The sequence below is a fragment of the Mobula birostris genome, chromosome 15 (assembly GCF_030028105.1).
Source record: "Mobula birostris isolate sMobBir1 chromosome 15, sMobBir1.hap1, whole genome shotgun sequence".
Classification (NCBI taxonomy): domain Eukaryota; kingdom Metazoa; phylum Chordata; class Chondrichthyes; order Myliobatiformes; family Myliobatidae; genus Mobula; species Mobula birostris.
Genome location: NC_092384.1, coordinates 17,002,624 through 17,020,287, shown reverse-complemented (window position 1 = coordinate 17,020,287; position 17,664 = coordinate 17,002,624). Strand labels below are relative to the sequence as shown.

General features: G+C 38.7%; 1 protein-coding gene across 1 annotated transcript; it reads right to left on the bottom strand.

The window, feature by feature from the left end:
* Positions 1 to 331: 331 nt before the first annotated feature.
* LOC140210391 (natural cytotoxicity triggering receptor 3 ligand 1-like) lies at positions 332 to 7,842 on the bottom strand. Its single transcript, XM_072279314.1, has 6 exons — positions 7,788 to 7,842; positions 7,279 to 7,584; positions 3,676 to 3,969; positions 2,970 to 3,068; positions 2,333 to 2,376; positions 332 to 436 (listed from the first exon to the last, which is right to left on the bottom strand). The coding sequence occupies exons 1-6, from the start codon at positions 7,840 to 7,842 to the stop codon at positions 332 to 334; spliced, it is 903 nt and encodes a 300-aa protein (XP_072135415.1).
* Between the last annotated feature and the right edge of the window lie 9,822 nt (positions 7,843 to 17,664).

The following is a 17,664-nucleotide window of genomic DNA, read 5'->3' as shown; positions in this document are numbered from 1 at the left end:
TAATGTTCAATTATATGTTGGTCTTATATATATTTTGGGTGGCACGATGGCGTAGAGGCTAGCGTAACCGTATTACAGCAGCAGTGATCCAGGTTGAATTTCCGTCCCTGACTAAATAGTGTGTTTGTTCGTCGCCCCATGACCGTACGATTTTCTTCGGGCGCTCTGACTTCCTCTCACATTCCAAAGACGAACTGTTGAGTATGCTAATTGGTCACATGGGTGTAATTGGGCGGGACGAACTAGTTCCGCCGGATGGCTCTGTTGCAGTGCTATATCTCAAAAACAAATTCATATGTTCTTCAAGCTAATCTGTCGGCGTTACCTGAGATTAGATAATGCGCACTTCTTGTTGTGGATCTTTGCGAATTCCTGTGCTCTCCCTCATATTTAGTGAATTATAAGCAGTGGCGTGCTCAACCGCTCCTTGTTCAGCCTGCTAGAGAAAACACAGTTAATACTGGTAACGAATACAGAGGTCAGTGACCATGAACTAAGTTCGATTCGGAACATGTAATCATAGAAAATTATTTTAAATGGTTGGAGTAACATTTTGGGTGCGCACAAAAATATTGTCCCTATATCTTACAGGAGTGGGATACCAAATCCATTTCAGGCGGGAAATCGCTGTGTACATTAGATTTCCAAACAACCAGTTAAAACCTTCCTATCTATCGAGGCGTTTCTCAGTTCTGGCCATCTCTTTTGTTTCATTTTTTTTGTCATATCTCTAGTTACGATCCTCTAAGTTTTTTTTTGCATGGGCTTTATCCGATCCGTTTCCCTTACGCACCCCGTCAAATAATTGTAATCATTGGCATGACCAGATTTCGTCCCCTCGGTGCAATTCGAAACGGTGACCCTTAAAGCTCGCATTGTTTAAGTTATGAACCTTGAAACAAATGGCAAGACCTGGTGTACTTACGTAACTAAGGCAGCAAATATGGGAGAAGCATCTTGCCCGCTGATGAGCTGATTGGTTTTACTAGTGCATCAATTAAACTACGATCGAAATAATTAGAGCAGATGGACTTGCCCGTTAAAGTAAATAGTTAAAATAGCATTTGTTTTGGCTTAAACAATGACATAGCATACCAGAGCAATAAAACAACAGTGAAAATGTTATCTTGAATGTTCTAGCTTCAACTTAGGTATTCCTCGCATTAGCAGTCCTTCATTCCAAGAAGTACTACGAACACTGATGAAAGTACTTACGGAATTCTGCTATAATAAAACCAGTATTATATATGACATTCTTGTTTTGGTGATGTGAAAAGTTGCTGCAGCAGCTATTGTTACGTAAAAGTAAAAATATGTGCTAAAATTGGGAAGGCGATTAATGGAACACAAGAAGACGTTTCCAGTTGTAGACAGATGGGTATACAACCGATAAATATTTAATATATCCTATCAGGAGAATCCAGGTGGGACAAATTTAATAACATTAAACTGCTGGAAATATGAAATAAAACAGACAAATAAAACTTACGGTGAAACAGGAAACACGAGAGCAAAGAGAAACAGCTAACATTTACGTTGCTTTCTGGGGAAGGAGGTTCCATCTGAAGGGACAACTATTACTGCCTCCAAAGATGTCGTTATAGGTTTTTAATATCTGGTTTGAATCCAAAATGGGAGATGACAATACATTTATATGTTTCAGGCATTTCTTTCCAAATTGAGGATGATCATCGTTCAGCGTAGCCCCGTGGAGTAGAAGGTGTCTTGTGGAGTTTGGTTTGGGTATCATTGTGCACCAGATAGTACAAGGTTTAATTGGAAGCATATTCGATTACATTGCAGGTTATGCACGGCTGTGTGAATCTTTGTTGGGAATCGGGGTTAAAAACTGCATATGACGTTCCAAAGCAAGATTTCATTGCATTTTTAAGCTTGCTTACTGTGCGTTCAAATCAAATGTAACATATATTGCGAAATGATTCGTGCGTGTACTGTATTTTCCGATTGGCACTACATCGCAATTCTCGTAAACCGACATTTTACATCTAAAACATCCCAGTCTTAGATTTGTATTTAATTATTCGCCACACGAAGTATGAGTAACTGCTTAACGTCCATTAGTTAATATTGCCGAGCGCCTTAATGCAACCGGTTATGAACTGGTGTTGAATCCTCAAAGACGATTTGAAGCATATTCAACAGGAATATTCAAATACATCTTGGATATATACTTCAAAATTTAAAAACTGGTCAGAGAGAATGGTTTCATTCTTCCCTACTGCATTCCAAAATGTTGTGGAACAAAATAAATTTATAATATCTCTACTATGCGTATACATGGCTCTGAAAGAAGACGATCCAGTTCACCTACCGGCTCCTCATTCTGACATCTGTTCAAGGAACTTCTGTTAATCCCTTAAGAAAAATAAAATAAATTATTTGTATTGTAAAAATTGGACTTTATTCGTTTGATACGAATCGAATTCATTGTGTAAGACGAACTGCGCAAGGTACGGATATTTCAGAAAGCATTTGGTGATATCAATTGTCCTGATACAGTGTGTGTTCCGCGTCAACCTCATGGCACTATGCTCAATAAACTTTTAACGAAGCTGTAAAGTGATAATAGTATATCAGTGGCCGTACTACACTTAAATACTGTCGCTGAAATGGAAATTAAAATCAATGAGACATGCACGAGCTCGTCAGTGTTCTTTACGCTTCAAAGTATAGATCTGCCATTGCATTTAAAACAGTTGAAGAACTCCAAAATTATAGAAAAGCATTTGTGAATGAGATGTGTAATACTTCGAGTGGACTGGTGAAATAGTTGAATTTTAAGATCTACCTTCTATTGTAACTGGGCATTATCACTGAGTCTGACTTCGAAAATCGCAATCCATGTCCAGTCATTTTGTAAAGGGCATTTACTGTTTTGCGGTTAAATATCATTAACGCATCTGTTTGGACGAATAGAGGTGATGTTTCTCAGCGATCATCGTTCTTACCGTGCGATCTCTTTAAGTTGACTGTCACCAAAACCATTATCAGTGCTAAAATTGCCGCTCCCTTCAGTGTATATGAGAGAATCAATTTAGTATCAGCACCTTGTGGATCAATAGGGGGAAAAACAAGAAACTGTGAAGCATTTCTTCATCTAAAAACAAATGCACACATGACAATCAACAATCCAAAATATTTTACAGGCTCGTTTCAAATCTCAGTACACACGATCGGGAAATATATCGTAAGATACGAAATGCATATTCTCACCTTTGTTATATTACTATGTCTTTTAGAGTTTAAGTTTTGCTTTGTCATATTTTTAGCAAATGTTCAAACGTTTGCTACCTTACAAATATTGCACGAATTCAATTTCCTTATTCGTCCTACACGATTAACACTGACCGGAATAACACTTTAACTTTTGAACACCGTTCACGTTTAATATTCCCTGTCAATTACTAAACTTCAAAATTAGCCATTCTTTCCGTGTTTGGGTAGCTGTTCAGTTACTGTTCTTAACAAGGTCACATTTACCCCACAAGCTATGACTTGTAAAGACTTCCATTTACATTGAGCACAGAAGATTCTGAACATGCTGAATTCAGAATAACACATAAAATGGAGGAACTCAGCCCATCAGGCAGATCTAAAATGTCGACGTTTAAGGCCGAGATCCAACATCATGACTTCATCAAAACACCATCTTACCTTGGTCCTGGACGAAGCTGAAACTGGCAGGCACCGTGAGGGAGCCATGCGACACCAGGCAGGTGTAAACATCTTTTTCCCAAGTAGACTGCGTGATTTCCAATAAACTAAAAGCTTCGAACAATCCATCCACGCTTCGGTTTTTCACACTCTCTATTCCAGTGCGAATTTGCTTGTTATTTCTTTGCCAAACGATTTCTAATTCCTCCGGGTAGAAGGCAGCCGTTTTACAAAGGAGCTTTCGAGGAAACGAAAACCCTCCAACAGGAACAATTTCCAATGGAGTTGGAGGAGCTTGAGTAAAAACATAGTTATATTGAGTATTTTCAATCCATATCAGTACAGGTAACTTCCCTTATCTCCCCTCCAACTAGCATGACGTTCAACTATCAAATTAGTTACCCGCAGTATTAACCAGTATTTAATAAATCCTTTCAATTTCACGTTCTGTTTATTGTTGCTCAACCATACACACACACTCTGAAGCGAAACATTGTTCTTCGGGGGCCAAGATGCAAAATACGCCGTGACGCCTCACGCCTCACCAGTGCTTTATGAAGTCTGAACATTACATCCTGGCCCTTATATTCTAGTCCTTTTGCAATGAATGCGATCATTGGATTTGCCTTCCTGACCACAGACCCAAAATGCAAATTAACCTGTATGGAATACTGCACACGGACTCCCAAATCCCTTTGCACCTGAATGTTTCTTTTTTGTGTTTTCTCTCCAGTTAGAACATATTCAAAACTTTCACACCCTCCACCAAACTGCATGCTCACACACTTCTCGATACTGCATTCCACCTGCCATTTCTTTGCCTGCCCTCCTAATCTGTCTCAGTCCTTCTGTAGCCTCTCTATTTCCTAAAACTGCCTGCCTCTCCACCTCTCTTCATATCGTCTGCAAACTTTGCAACAAAGCCATCAATTCCACCATCCATATCATTGACAGATAACATTGAACGAATCGGTCACAGCGCAGACCCCTGTGGAACTCCGTTAGTCACGGGCAGCCAACCAGAAAATGCTCACTTTATTCCCATTGTTTGTCACTTACCAACCAGCCACTGCTTTATCCACCCTATTATCTTTCTTGTAATACTTTGGGCTCGTAGCTTGTTTAACAGCATTGTGTGTGGTACCTTGTCAAAGGCCTTCTGAAAATCCAAGTGCATAACAACCGATTCTGCCTATCTTTATCTATCCCACTTTTTATTCCTTCAAATAATTCAATCAGATTTGTCTGGCGAGAGTTTCCTTTCAGGAAATTATGCTGAATAGTGCGTGTTTTATTATGTGTCTCCAGCTAACCTAAGTCCTGATCCTTAATGATGGACTCCAACATCTTGTCAACTAGTGAGGTCAGACTGACTGGCCTACAGTTTCCCTTTTCCGCCTTCAGGCTTCTTGAAGAGTGGAGTGACATTTACAATTTTCTTGTCTATCGAAACCACTCAAGAATTTAGTAATTATTGAAAGACCTTATTAAAACATCCACAATCCTATGAGCAACATTTACCAGAATCCTGGGATGTTCATCATCTGATCCAGGTGAATTACCTACCTTCAGATCTTTCAGTTTCCCATGAACTTGCTTTCCAATTGGTCTCGGCCCGAAACGCTGACCGTACCTTTTCCTATCGATGCTGCCTGGCCTGCTGCGTTCACCAGCAATTTTTATGTGTGTTGCTCCAATTATGTATCTAGTGTGCCGTTGTTCAAGATGGACTCTCGGAATAAGCCGAGATATTATAGACTAGTTGGTATTACAGATAACTGGGTAATGTATTGAAAGATATTCTAAACAATAGGAGAAATAAATAGACTGGGCTTGATTGGGATTACACAACATGTTTTTTGCAAGGTAGACTGTGTAAAACCAATCTTAATGAGCTTTTCGAGCCGGTTACCATTGATCTTGATGAAGGATAACAGTGGATATAGTCAACATGGATTTTAGCAATTACTTTAGAAAAGTTCTGCCTGAGGGTGGTGGGCTAATCAAGTACGTTCGCTTCGCATTCAGGATGATGGAGTAAGTTGTGTCTAACGTAGGCTTCGCGGGAGCAGCCAGAGTATGGTAGTAGATGGTTGTTCTTTGAGCGAAGGCCTTTGACTAGTGCTGGACTGCATGCCTATCAAAGCTTGCAGCGGGTTATAGACCAGGTGGACTGAAAATCGCAGATAGAATTTAATGAAGGTAATTGTATGCTGCTACTTTGGGAAGACAAACCAATCTCGGATATACAAACTGAAAGAGACTCGCATTAGGAAGTGTGGTAAAAAGTTATCTTGGAATATAGATTGATAATTCATTGAAAGTGAAGTCAAAGGCGGATGGTATCGTAACGATAACCTTTGTCATATCGGCCTTCATATATCAGAGTATTGAGCGTAGAAGTTGGGATGCCATGTTGAAGTTGTATTAGACGTTATTCAGAACAAATCTGGAGTATTGTTCGCAATTCTGGTTACCTATCTTCAGTAAAGTTTAAATACGATTGAATAAATACAAAGAAAACTTACAAAGATGTGGCATGAATTTGAGGACATGGATGACGAGCAAAGGTTTAACAGGTTAGGATTTTTGCTCATGATTCGTAACAGAACAAGCAAACATTTGATAGAGGTATACAAAATTATGAGGGATGTAGATCTGATGCATGTAAGCCTGCTTCATCCACTGAGATTGGTGAGAATGTAATTAGAAGTCATAGCTTAAGAGTAAAATGAGAAGTATTAAAGGCGAACATCAGCGGAAACGTTTTCACTCAGACGGTATTGCTATTGTGGAATGAGCTGCCAGCGGACATGTTGAATGTGGGTTTGCGCTCGACTCTCAACCCTTTACGATCTAACCCTATCAAAATTCACCTCGATCTCGAGAGGCCTCTATTACTCCCCATTTTGTATGGTGAAAGAAGTTTAGATTTTGCTAATCCTGCATGAAAAAAGTTGGGATGACAGTTTGCAGTGCAAGCGACAAATTGTTACTTGATGTTGGAATTAACTCGTTAGGAGTTGGGTATTATTCCTCTCTACTTGTTGATGCGGATTGGAGCATTGTGCTGCTGCATACAGACTCTTTGATAGAGATTATTCTATTTAAGTATTAATATTTTGCGTCCTTAGTAAAGACGAATCGAGTTATCCAACGCCAGCCATTCATATTAATATTGATATTAGTTCAGCCCCTTGCTTGCAAAACAATCCTAACCTTGCTTGAAAAGTCATTCGTTGTATTCAAAGTACCTTCGCGATAATGAGGGTAAAGTCCTAAGGTATCACTGACTTTAGTCATCAGGTTTAACTAGGAGATAGCTGATGAACCGGGCTGGACAAACAGCAGTAAGGAAGAGCCGAGGAAGTACGATACGATAAACAGAATCAACTCCATTATGCGCCTAATAGTTGCTACATAAATTTTTTCTGTTCTTTGTAGTTCTGAATTTAGAATCCCTGGACTGGGGTATATTTTAACGCGGGAAACAAATGTATTCTCGCCGTTTGTATTATCAAGTAGAAACATTCCGTTTTATCCTTATCACTAAGTTTGATGTAAAATGCACAGAGCCGAAAATCTCCAAACAACCACACTTACCGAACACAGTGAGCTTGGTGCTACAGCTTCTCCCGAAAGATTGCTCCTGAAACTTTACTTCACAGTAATACAGTCCAGAGTCGTTGAATTTGACATTCCAAAGTACAAGCGTTCCTCTTCCCCTTTCTACAGTAAATTGTCTTCTGCTGTCCCTTTCTAAAAATGCCTTCTCGCCTTGCCTCCACCAACGAACGTCAACGGTACCTTGTGTTAGTGGAAATTTGCAGAACATAGTAACATTCGCACCACCCAGGACATCCAAGTCCCTCGGGAATTGAGATACTTCGTTCGCAGTTACTTTGACGACTGCCGGAAAAGTAAGCAAGAGTATTAATAACAGTTAAACACAGTGAATTAACAAAAACTGATGACGTAAGTCACTAAACATCTAAGAGCGAGAAACGGCCGAATAGACGAAAAACGGTAACCGAATATGCTGCAGGCACCGAGGGTTAAATATTATTAAACGGAATATTCAATTCGGAAACGGCGTGTATAAATCAGCATACTTAGCCAAGTAATAGCCAGAAGTGTCATGTACGAAACCGTAAACTTCTCCGCCATCTTACAGAAACCAAATGGACCAATTCTTGCAATGCAAGTGGTATTTTAAACAATTTGCTGAAGGAAAAGGACTTCGTGAGGAAATGTATTAATTAGGTAAACATGACGCAGGTGACGCCACCGCAAGGCAGAATAATGTAGTTCAGATTTAAACCCTGTCTCGGCTGGGACGAAAATAAGAACCCTTACAGTTCTAATTTTTACATGGCCTACCTAGTGCTTTCGTGATTATGTTGGAAATCTTGCCCTCTTGCTGAATACAGGAATTATCCAAACCTTTATTGAGATATAAATTCAAATCTGTACTCTGCACATTTTGATGTTAAAGATGGAAATCCGCTTAAGAGTTGAAAAATGTCTAATAAAATAGGCGGACAAAAATAATAACAATATTTTTTCATTCCAATTTACCTTTGCAGTTTTGCTCCATTTCAATCATATACCTTCGGTCAAGTAGCACCCTGCTGGTTTCTCTAGTAAAGCAGTTGCACTCATGCGGCCAAAAGACTTTAAGCTGTGACGGGTGGGGACGGTGTTATATAAATGAAAAATTTGCTTCTCTTGATAAATTCCTTTACGGTTTGGTTATAACGGTTCGATTAATGAACTACTGCTTAATGTCTGGATTGCAAAACAAAAAGGAAATGATGAACGAGCCTGGTTTGAACAGCAAGTACATTCCTCCGGACGTCGAAATGCACAAATCTCCTACACAATATATGATTTTGGATTCTAAGCATTGATGACAAAGAGAAACGACATATGGTCGCTTATTCAAAAACGAATTAATAATGAAATATTTATACTGTTTGACAAGATTATATAAATTATCAAGAAATATTTTATTGCTCCCAGTAAGGAGCTTTATAAAGAGAGAGTCGAACTTCAAGCAATTTTCATGTAATTTAAATGCTTAAGTTTCATGAAACAAAAGCATATAACGTGAAACATTCATAAATTAATTCCATTGACCGATTTCAGTCTGTTTTCTCAAAGTAGGCCGCATAGTACTCAGGTTTCCTACTCGCTGCTGTGACCAGTTCGCACGTAGAACTCAGTGAAAAGCAGCAGCAAATGCTGTCTGTGATAGAAATAGATTCCGCATATAGGATGTTGATCACATAAGGAGAGAGCTTAGACTTCAAACAGCAATTTATTCAGTTTAATGATAACAGAGATTCAAAAAGTACTGCGATAAAATCTATAAAGGGCGCATCGAGGAAGCCTCGGATCATTGATTGCAGTTCCGAGGCTCCATTTCAAATCTAATAAACACGAGCAGTTCCATTGGGGAAATGCTGCTATTTCAAATATCTCCTACAGTTCCACAAAGTAAACGGGAGACAACAGGATAGTCAATCGAGCAAACATTTTAACCCGATACAGAAAAAAAGGGTTAGCACGCACCCTTGTGTCTAAGCCGGCAGGGCATAAATTGTTATCGATTTATAAAATGACAACACTAAATAGTCAAAAGCATCTTGGTTGGCAATGAAACAATACTGAGCTTCCATGTGCTTCCTACGAACGGAGTTAAGATTCTGATTACCATGTCAGACACCTCGCCATTTTGAGCAGTTACATTTCCGAATTTCCACGCAGCGGTGGGGATGCTATGCTTTCTTCATAAGAAGATTTGTCACTATTATTAAACTGTCTCTCCTGTCTTTTCAGATCTGAAATTATGTAGCTGCTTGGGGCGTAAAGTTGTTCATAGGTAACACAAATTTTGTCTACTCTATCCCGCGGCATGTAATTCAGGTCTGTTTGTTGAGGAGTTTATTCGGGAGAGGATATGGACGTTGTGAACCTTATCCTACTGTGGATCTGATGAATCGTAAGAGACAATTCTAACGAGGGACAGCTTAGTTTTACGTTACAGGTAACTTGTGATGCCGAATACAAAAATGTGTCTGCGGCAGAAACCACTATTTCCAGAAGGTAAGTTTTCTGTCGAGATTTTTGCCTTGATCTTCAAATATTCCTTTTTCTCGACACCTAAATACCAAAGATGAGAGTACTGTGATTAGTTCCCCGTGAACCACTCTCTGTTCTCCATTAGTCCATTCTTCATGGTGCGAAATAATACAGCAGTAACTCGGACCAATTACTAAACACTTAAAACAAATTGACTGATAAAAATTGGCTTTGTTTGTGCACGGTTGGGGTTGTCGTGGTAGCTCTTAGCTGCCAATTGAATAAGACTGCCGATACATTTTCAGTTTTAAATACTTTAGAGACAAATCCTACATCTCTATGTTTTCACCAGCATAAATTTGTTCAGCGTTAACTGGGGCGGAAAAGCACAGAAGACATTTTGTTCTGTTTTTAAGTATTCAATTTATTGTTTTTTCGATTTCAAGTGCTTGAATACATGACAATCTCAGAAAGACCAATATGTTTTTCAATGTCAAGTACAGCTCTGGTTTGTCCATAGGATTGACTATAAATCTAGGTTTCTAAATTGTGAGAGAATTTTGTCCACCAGATAATGTCGCACCTTTAAATGTCTCTGCTTTCATTACAAACATATTCCGAAATGCTTTCGACAGGGTTCTTTTAGGATAAATGTTTCAACTGAATGTTGATTCTTCTTTAATAGATAATAGGGAGCTTATTGAAGTTAGTTGACTGCAAAATTAAAGCTAGTGTTTGATACTATTCTGTGGAAGTCATAGGAAAAAATTCAGCAAGCCAGGCAACAACTCCTGAGACAAATAGTGTGAACACTTCAAGTTGATAATTTTTCACCAGGCCATGAAAAGAAATGATTTGTATTTTCCCCTTTTCATAAAAGGTTCCCGATGTCTTCGCTTAATTTTGGATTGCAAACATCTGCAATCCTCTTATCCATTAATTACCCTGCTTACCAATTAATGATCTAACTGGATATGAGCCGAATACAAAGCGACATGACATTTTCGCATTATGCTAATCTCTTTTTTTCCTTATTTCTCTCTATGTTTTTCAGCTACTTGCCAGATAATTTCTGTCCTACTTGCTTCTCTTCTGTTCACTTGTGAACTCTGGTGAACCTGCGGAATACTGTATGTATCCAAGGTGATATTTCCCGTTGGCAATTTATTCCTCCCTCATATCTCAAAAGAAGCAATGCTTCTCAATAAAAATACAGGCAACTGATAAAGCATGCATTATCTTCAAGCCTCCGTATCGAAGAACTGAAAATCATTTTCCTTCATAATGATAAGAAAACTATACAGTTTCCTCTTTTGATATTTGCGAAAAGACGAAGAATTTGAAAAGTCAGCTCTAAGGAAATGGTCAAAAATTGAAGGGAGATAGAAAATAAGTAACTGCCCTCGTGAGTTTCTGTATTGGAACAGCGATTGTTTATATTTGTGAACCAAAGTATTGTGATTATTAACCCTGCTTTAAATGCTTGTATATAGGCTGATATGGCAATAAAATATGAATAATTTGCTGATCTTTGAAATGTTTTTAAAAATCTGTCGTTGTGAAATAGTAAGCACAACATTTGAATTCCCACAAAAATCAAGATAGTTTGACAACTACACTAATTGGGGTTGGCTGAACACAAAACATTAAGTAAATAGCAGGAAAGTACTTTCCAAGGACGACTCAATTGGCAATAAAATGGAAACAAGGGAGTTCCGACGGTGGAACATCGAGCAACATAATAAGTGTTGGCGGAGCTCAGCGCGCCAGGCAGCATCATGGGAAGGAAATAGACTGTCGACGGCTGGGGCCGAGGCTGTTCATCTGCACCTCATTGTCTAGCCGCGCCGGGATATTAGGTAGTGAAGAACAGCGAAATTAAACTTTCTAATATTCATCCCTGGCCTTCTCCTTTCCGTTTCAGTAACTGTTGAAAATTTGAGATAATTTTAAAGGTTTTATTTTTTATTATTTAAATCATTCATATTTGCATACTTGAAATTTTAAAGATTATTTAAATACTTCAAGAAGAAACATTTTGTCAATCTGGTGAAGAGCAGAAATTGTCTCTCAAGTTACTTCTTTGTTTTATATGTGCGGGTCAATTATACACCCCAACCCCCTAGATATCGTCCTAAAATGGAATGGTAAACTCTTATAACGTACATGGCCTCATCCTGTAGGACTTCCAAAATATTTCCATAATCTCGATTACGGAGAGTTGCTACAGATAATATTGTTCTGATATCTTCCCAAGATTACTAATGGGTTCTGCTGGGTTACGACTCACCACATAATTAACACAAATTGAACAACATGAAAGAAAAGTAAGTGTAGTAGGTTTTGGAAATATCCGATTAGTTTGGCACCTTCTGTGGAGAGAAAGGTAGGCTGGACAGCTTTCACCACGCAATAAACTCGAAAAAATCTTAATCTAACATTTTCCATAGTTGCTTCCTGAGTTGGTGTGGACTCTAAATTTACAACATCTAGGGCGTTTGCTTCCATCCACACTCAACTCACGCACACCAAATACTACCCAGCTTATTTGCTGCCTTGTTTCTTTGTATTTGTCATTTATTAATATAATAATGAAACTTCGTGATCCTAGAACAAACTTCAAATTGTCACCAATTAGCCCATTAGTACAATATGAGTATTTTTTTTCCCTGAATCGCATCTTTCCAGCCTTCATGCTCGAACCGTTTCAACATACAACTCAAAAAATTATCTTCAATTCTCATTTTGTTAATCGACTCTGCTGTAGAACATTTCTGATACGCTTTGACAATGGTATATTAAATAAATGTACCATGATAAAATGTCAGTGTCCACGATTTCAATAGAGCCTTTCTTTTAACTGAGATTGCAAATGTTTCTTCCGTATTTAAAGTGAAATATTTCAAAACTTTCGTCTTCGTTCCAGATCTCTGCTCTTGTTAGTACGCATATGACAACACGATAAATCATACTTAATTCGCCATTCAGCAATCTGAGAACGTAAAGGACAGAAAACACTTTGTACATATAAAACAATGCTTCCCCAGCATTTTTTTAGGATTTGTGCTTAGATTCGTACAAGGCAATTTGTCCTTCTCAATATCTTATCTAAACCTTAAGTGCTATCACCTAAATTTCGAGAGGCAACTGCTTCAGCTAAAAGTAATCGACAATTTTTCCAACTGGAAGTTTTCAGGATACAATTGTTTGGTGGATTAAAAGAGATTTTTTCTTCTGATATTGACTTTATTTTGTCTATTCGTGTTCTGAAGAACGGTCTCGTCCTGAAACGTCGACTGTTTATTCATTTCCATAGATGCTGCCTAAAGTGCTGAGTTGCTTCAGTATTTGGTGTACTGTATCTCTGGATTCTCCGAATCAGCAGAATATAGTCTGTTTATACACTTTATCATGCCTAGGATCACACATTGCAATTAACCCATGTTCTCAGAAAAATATTTGAATATTTGAAACAGGTTTTTAACTGATATAAAATGATTGATGAATGTTTGTTCTTTTTGAATGACATATCGTGAGTACAGAAACACATACTTTTCAGAAATAGCCTTAGACGTAATTTACTTAAATTAACTTTCTTACTTTTCATTTATGCGTTAAACATGATAACGTGATCATCTGCAAATTACTCGCCGGAGGCGGTGAAACTTCTGACCGCATGGAGTTTCCACGATGAAACTAGATAACCGCGAGTGCAGTTACTTTGCTGTGTGTTCTGTCTCGTTTAGCAAATACATCTGCACTGGGTGCATCTTGTCATTGCAAATGTAGAAAAGTTCGCACTTGAGGATGTAAAATCGCGTTTCACATGCAGAATATGTGCCTCTTTCGACAAAGGATTTACACTTCCATCAAATCAGAACAATGGAAAACACAACTGCACACACACACGCACAGAATAGGTTCTAAACATGCGGCATGAGCGTTTATTTAGATACAGTTTTAAAATCGTTACCATATCTTGAAGGAGCACAGCAAAAAGAATCATTTTAAACAAGCTCTGTTTCTGAGCACTTCAGATAATATGACTCGTGAGTGAGCTGTTAAACAAACAAAAGAGTTAGGTTAGCAAAAGGAGTACAAAAGAGAAGAAAAACACTGAATTCCATGGTTAAGGTTCGGCATTGTTCACTGTGGAAAAGAAAGGATCATTGCGGTTAGAGCATGGGGTGCATGGGGTATACGGCAATCAGCCGAGGTATACTTATAGCTCCCGGGTGGGCCTGAAAAAGGGGATAGAATCTGGTGGAACAAAAGCACAGAGAGAAGTGGAAGGATTGATGACAATTATTAAATCCGTTTACTGTTTCACTAAACGGAAGAGTTGGTCGGTGAGAGTGTGGATTTCAGATAAGCGGGTCGCATACACAAATCATAACCAGTCACTCAGTGATGTAGGCCAACTCTTAGATTTAGTCATCCACATTGGCACGCATATATAGTCCCCCAGTAATTTCCTCTCGCCCAGGAGTGCACAAGGAAGCACAAAGGCAGCCATTTCTTCTCTATCTACTCGGACTGCAATACTCTGCTTGAAACTGTTCCATCGGATTGCTTTCCCAGAACAATAGCAAGGAACGTCGACTAATCGTCGCACATTGGTGACAGTGACCCGAATTTTTCTGAATTATCAAAGTACTTTATTTGCTAAGACACAGCATGTCCACACATCTAGATTTCTGTAACATTACCATCTTCATACTAATGCATCCATTGTTGACTATACACTTTTTCACTCATCTTGCATTAACTTACGTTCCTCCAAAACTACGTGGTGTCGTATGGGGCATGTCCTCGTGACCTATCGTCCAGGGCTCAGGACCTACCTTCATTCAGGTGCCCCAATGCTTGAAAGTTACAATCGCAAAGCTCATGCAAAGTATTATTATTATTATTATTATTGTTATTATTATTATATTATTATTATTATTTTTTCGAGCTGCTAAAGCCTGAAGTATGAGCATAGCCAAGCAAGCTTATTTCTCAACTGCTAGCAAATTTCAGACTGATGTTTAGTATTGTGGCTTTCTGGAGATTTCTGTAAATACTGCTGTGTCCACCTAATTGTTTAATGCTTTTGTGTAAGGACTTTGGGATGATATCAGTTGTAGATATCACTATTGGGACAAGGTATACCCTGTTCATGTTCCATGGTCTTTTCATTTTCTCTTTTAATTTCAGGTGATTTTTAGTCATTGATTTCTGTACATTGTGTGTGTTTGGACTGGCTATATCTATTAAGTAAATTATTTTTGTTTGTTTATCCTGTAATATTTACATGTGGAAGGTTATTATAAATTGTCCCATCGGTAATAATGAATTAGTGGTAATATAGGTTGTGCGACTCTGACTATAAAACTGAACCAGACTTGTATTTATCATAAGTACGGTTACACTTCTGAGTTTGAAATTTAAAGCAAGATGTTGGTAAAGAATGTTTTCCGTTTGGTTATCCCGTGTAAGTAATCGGATTGACTTCAACTGCTGCAAGATCCTGTAATATGTTGGATTGTTTCTGGTTTCCCTTGGCATTTTCTACATGAATAGTCTTACCTTTCTTGATTTTCTTACTCTGTATTTTTGGTACTTTTTGTGTTAACCACCTGGTCATGTATTGTCACGAGGAACCACTTTGTTCTCTGAAGAGGTCTGCCTATCTGAGCCAAGCGTTCGACGCTTCCTTGATGACATCTGATCTGCCCAGATCCTGGGAATGTCTCCAAGGACAGTCATATTCTTCCATTGGTTAAGTTTTTCTTTCTTCTAGAGTGATAATAAGACCATAAGACCATAAGACAAAGGAGCAGAAGTCGGCCATTTGGCCCATCGAGTGTGCTCCACCATTTTATCATGAGCTGATCCATTCTCCCATTTAGTCCCACTCCCCCGCCTTCTAACCATAACCTTTGATGCACTGGCTGCTCAGATACCTATCAATCTCTGCCTTAAATACACCCAATGAATTGGCCTCCACTGCTGCCTGTGGCAAGAAATTCCGTAGATTCACCACCCTCTGACTAGAAAAATTTCTTCGCATTTCTGTTCTGAATGGGCGCCCATCAATCCTTAAGTCATGCCCTCTCGTGCTAGACTCCCCCATCATGGGAAATAACTTTGCCACATCCACTCTGTCCATGCCTTTTAACATTCGAAATGTTTCTATAAGGTCTCCCCTCATTCTTCCAAACTCCAAGCAATACAGTCCAAGAGCGGACAAACGTTCCTCATATGTTAACCCTCTCATTCCCGGAATCATTCTAGTGAATCTTCTTTGTACCCTCTCCAACGTTAGCACAGCCTTTCTTAAATAAGGAGACCAAAACTGCCCACAGTACTCCAAGTGAGGACTTACCAGCGCCTTATAGAGCCTCAACATCACATCCCCGCTCCTATACTCCATTCCTTTAGAAATGAATGCCAACATTGCATTCGCCTTCTTCACTACTGACTGAACCTGGAGGTTAGCTTTAAGGGTATCCTGTACCAGGACTCCCAAGTCCCGTTGCATCTCCTAACTTTGAAATCTTTCCCCATTTAAGTAATAGTCTGCCCGTTTATTTTTTCTGCCAAAGTGCATAACCATACACTTTCCAACATTGTACTTCATTTGCCACTTCTCTGCCTATTCTTCCAATCTATCCAAGTCTCTCTGTGGACTCTCCGTTTCCTCAGCACTACCGGCCCCTCCACCTATCTTCGTATCGTCAGCAAACTTAGCCACAAAGCCATCTATTCCATAACCCAAATCGTTGATGGACAATGTAAAAAGAAGCGGCCCAAACATGGACCCCTGTGGAACACCACTGGTAACCCGTAGCCAACCAGAATAGGATCCCTTTATTCCCACTCTCTGTTTCCTGCCAATCAGCCAACGCTCTATCCACGTATGTAACTTTCCCGTAATTCCATGGGCTCTTATCTTGTTAAGCAGCCTCATGTGTGGCACTTTGTCAAAGGCCTTCTGAAAATCCAAATATACAACATCCACTGCATCTGCCTTGTCTAGCCTACTGATGATTTCCTCAAAAAATTGAAATAGGTTTGTCAGGCAGGATTTTCCTTTAGGGAATCTATGCTCAGTTCTGCCTATTCTGTCATATGCCTCCAGGTATTCTGTAACCTCATCCTACACAATCGACTCCAACAACATCCCAACCACCGATGTCAAGCTAATTTCTTCATTTTTCTGGTTTGTGCTTTAAATTCAGTTTATTGGTGTGTTCTTCATATCAGAATTGCACCTGCTCGCCTGGAACGCTGAAACCTGTTTTCATTGATGGAGGTATATCCTTAGAAGTGTTATCTAAATGTTGTACAAAGTTTTTTATGAATCTTATTCCTCTTACCCCTTCTGTCCTAGGTAGTGTTAATCTTTATTTTGTAATTTATTTTTAATGAATTTCATCATCAAACAAACATTTCCATAAGATGTATTTCAGATACTGTACATATATATCATATAATCATAATTGTCAGAAATCTCCACATAATATTTATCTGAGGTATACACTTATAGAAAGGAGAGGAAAGAAAGAACAATCGAAGGAAGAAAACTATGTACAGAGTAGGGAGTGATTTTTTTTTTACAACATATTCATTGACTTGTGAGAATAAAATCAGGCCTATGAGGTGTTATGTAGTTAAACCGCTTTTTCCAGTATGAATAACATTGTTCCAACTTATGATTAACAGATGTTGTTATCTTCTCCATTTTATAAACGCCCATTGTAATTTTCATCCGTACATTTAAAGTTGTATTCTCCTGAAATAACCATTTCCTGGTAAGGGTCTTTTTACCGACCACCAGCAGCACATTCATTAAACATTTATCTCTTTTTAACCGTTCTTGAGGTATCTACCCAAAAGAAATGGTCTTACTATCTAAGG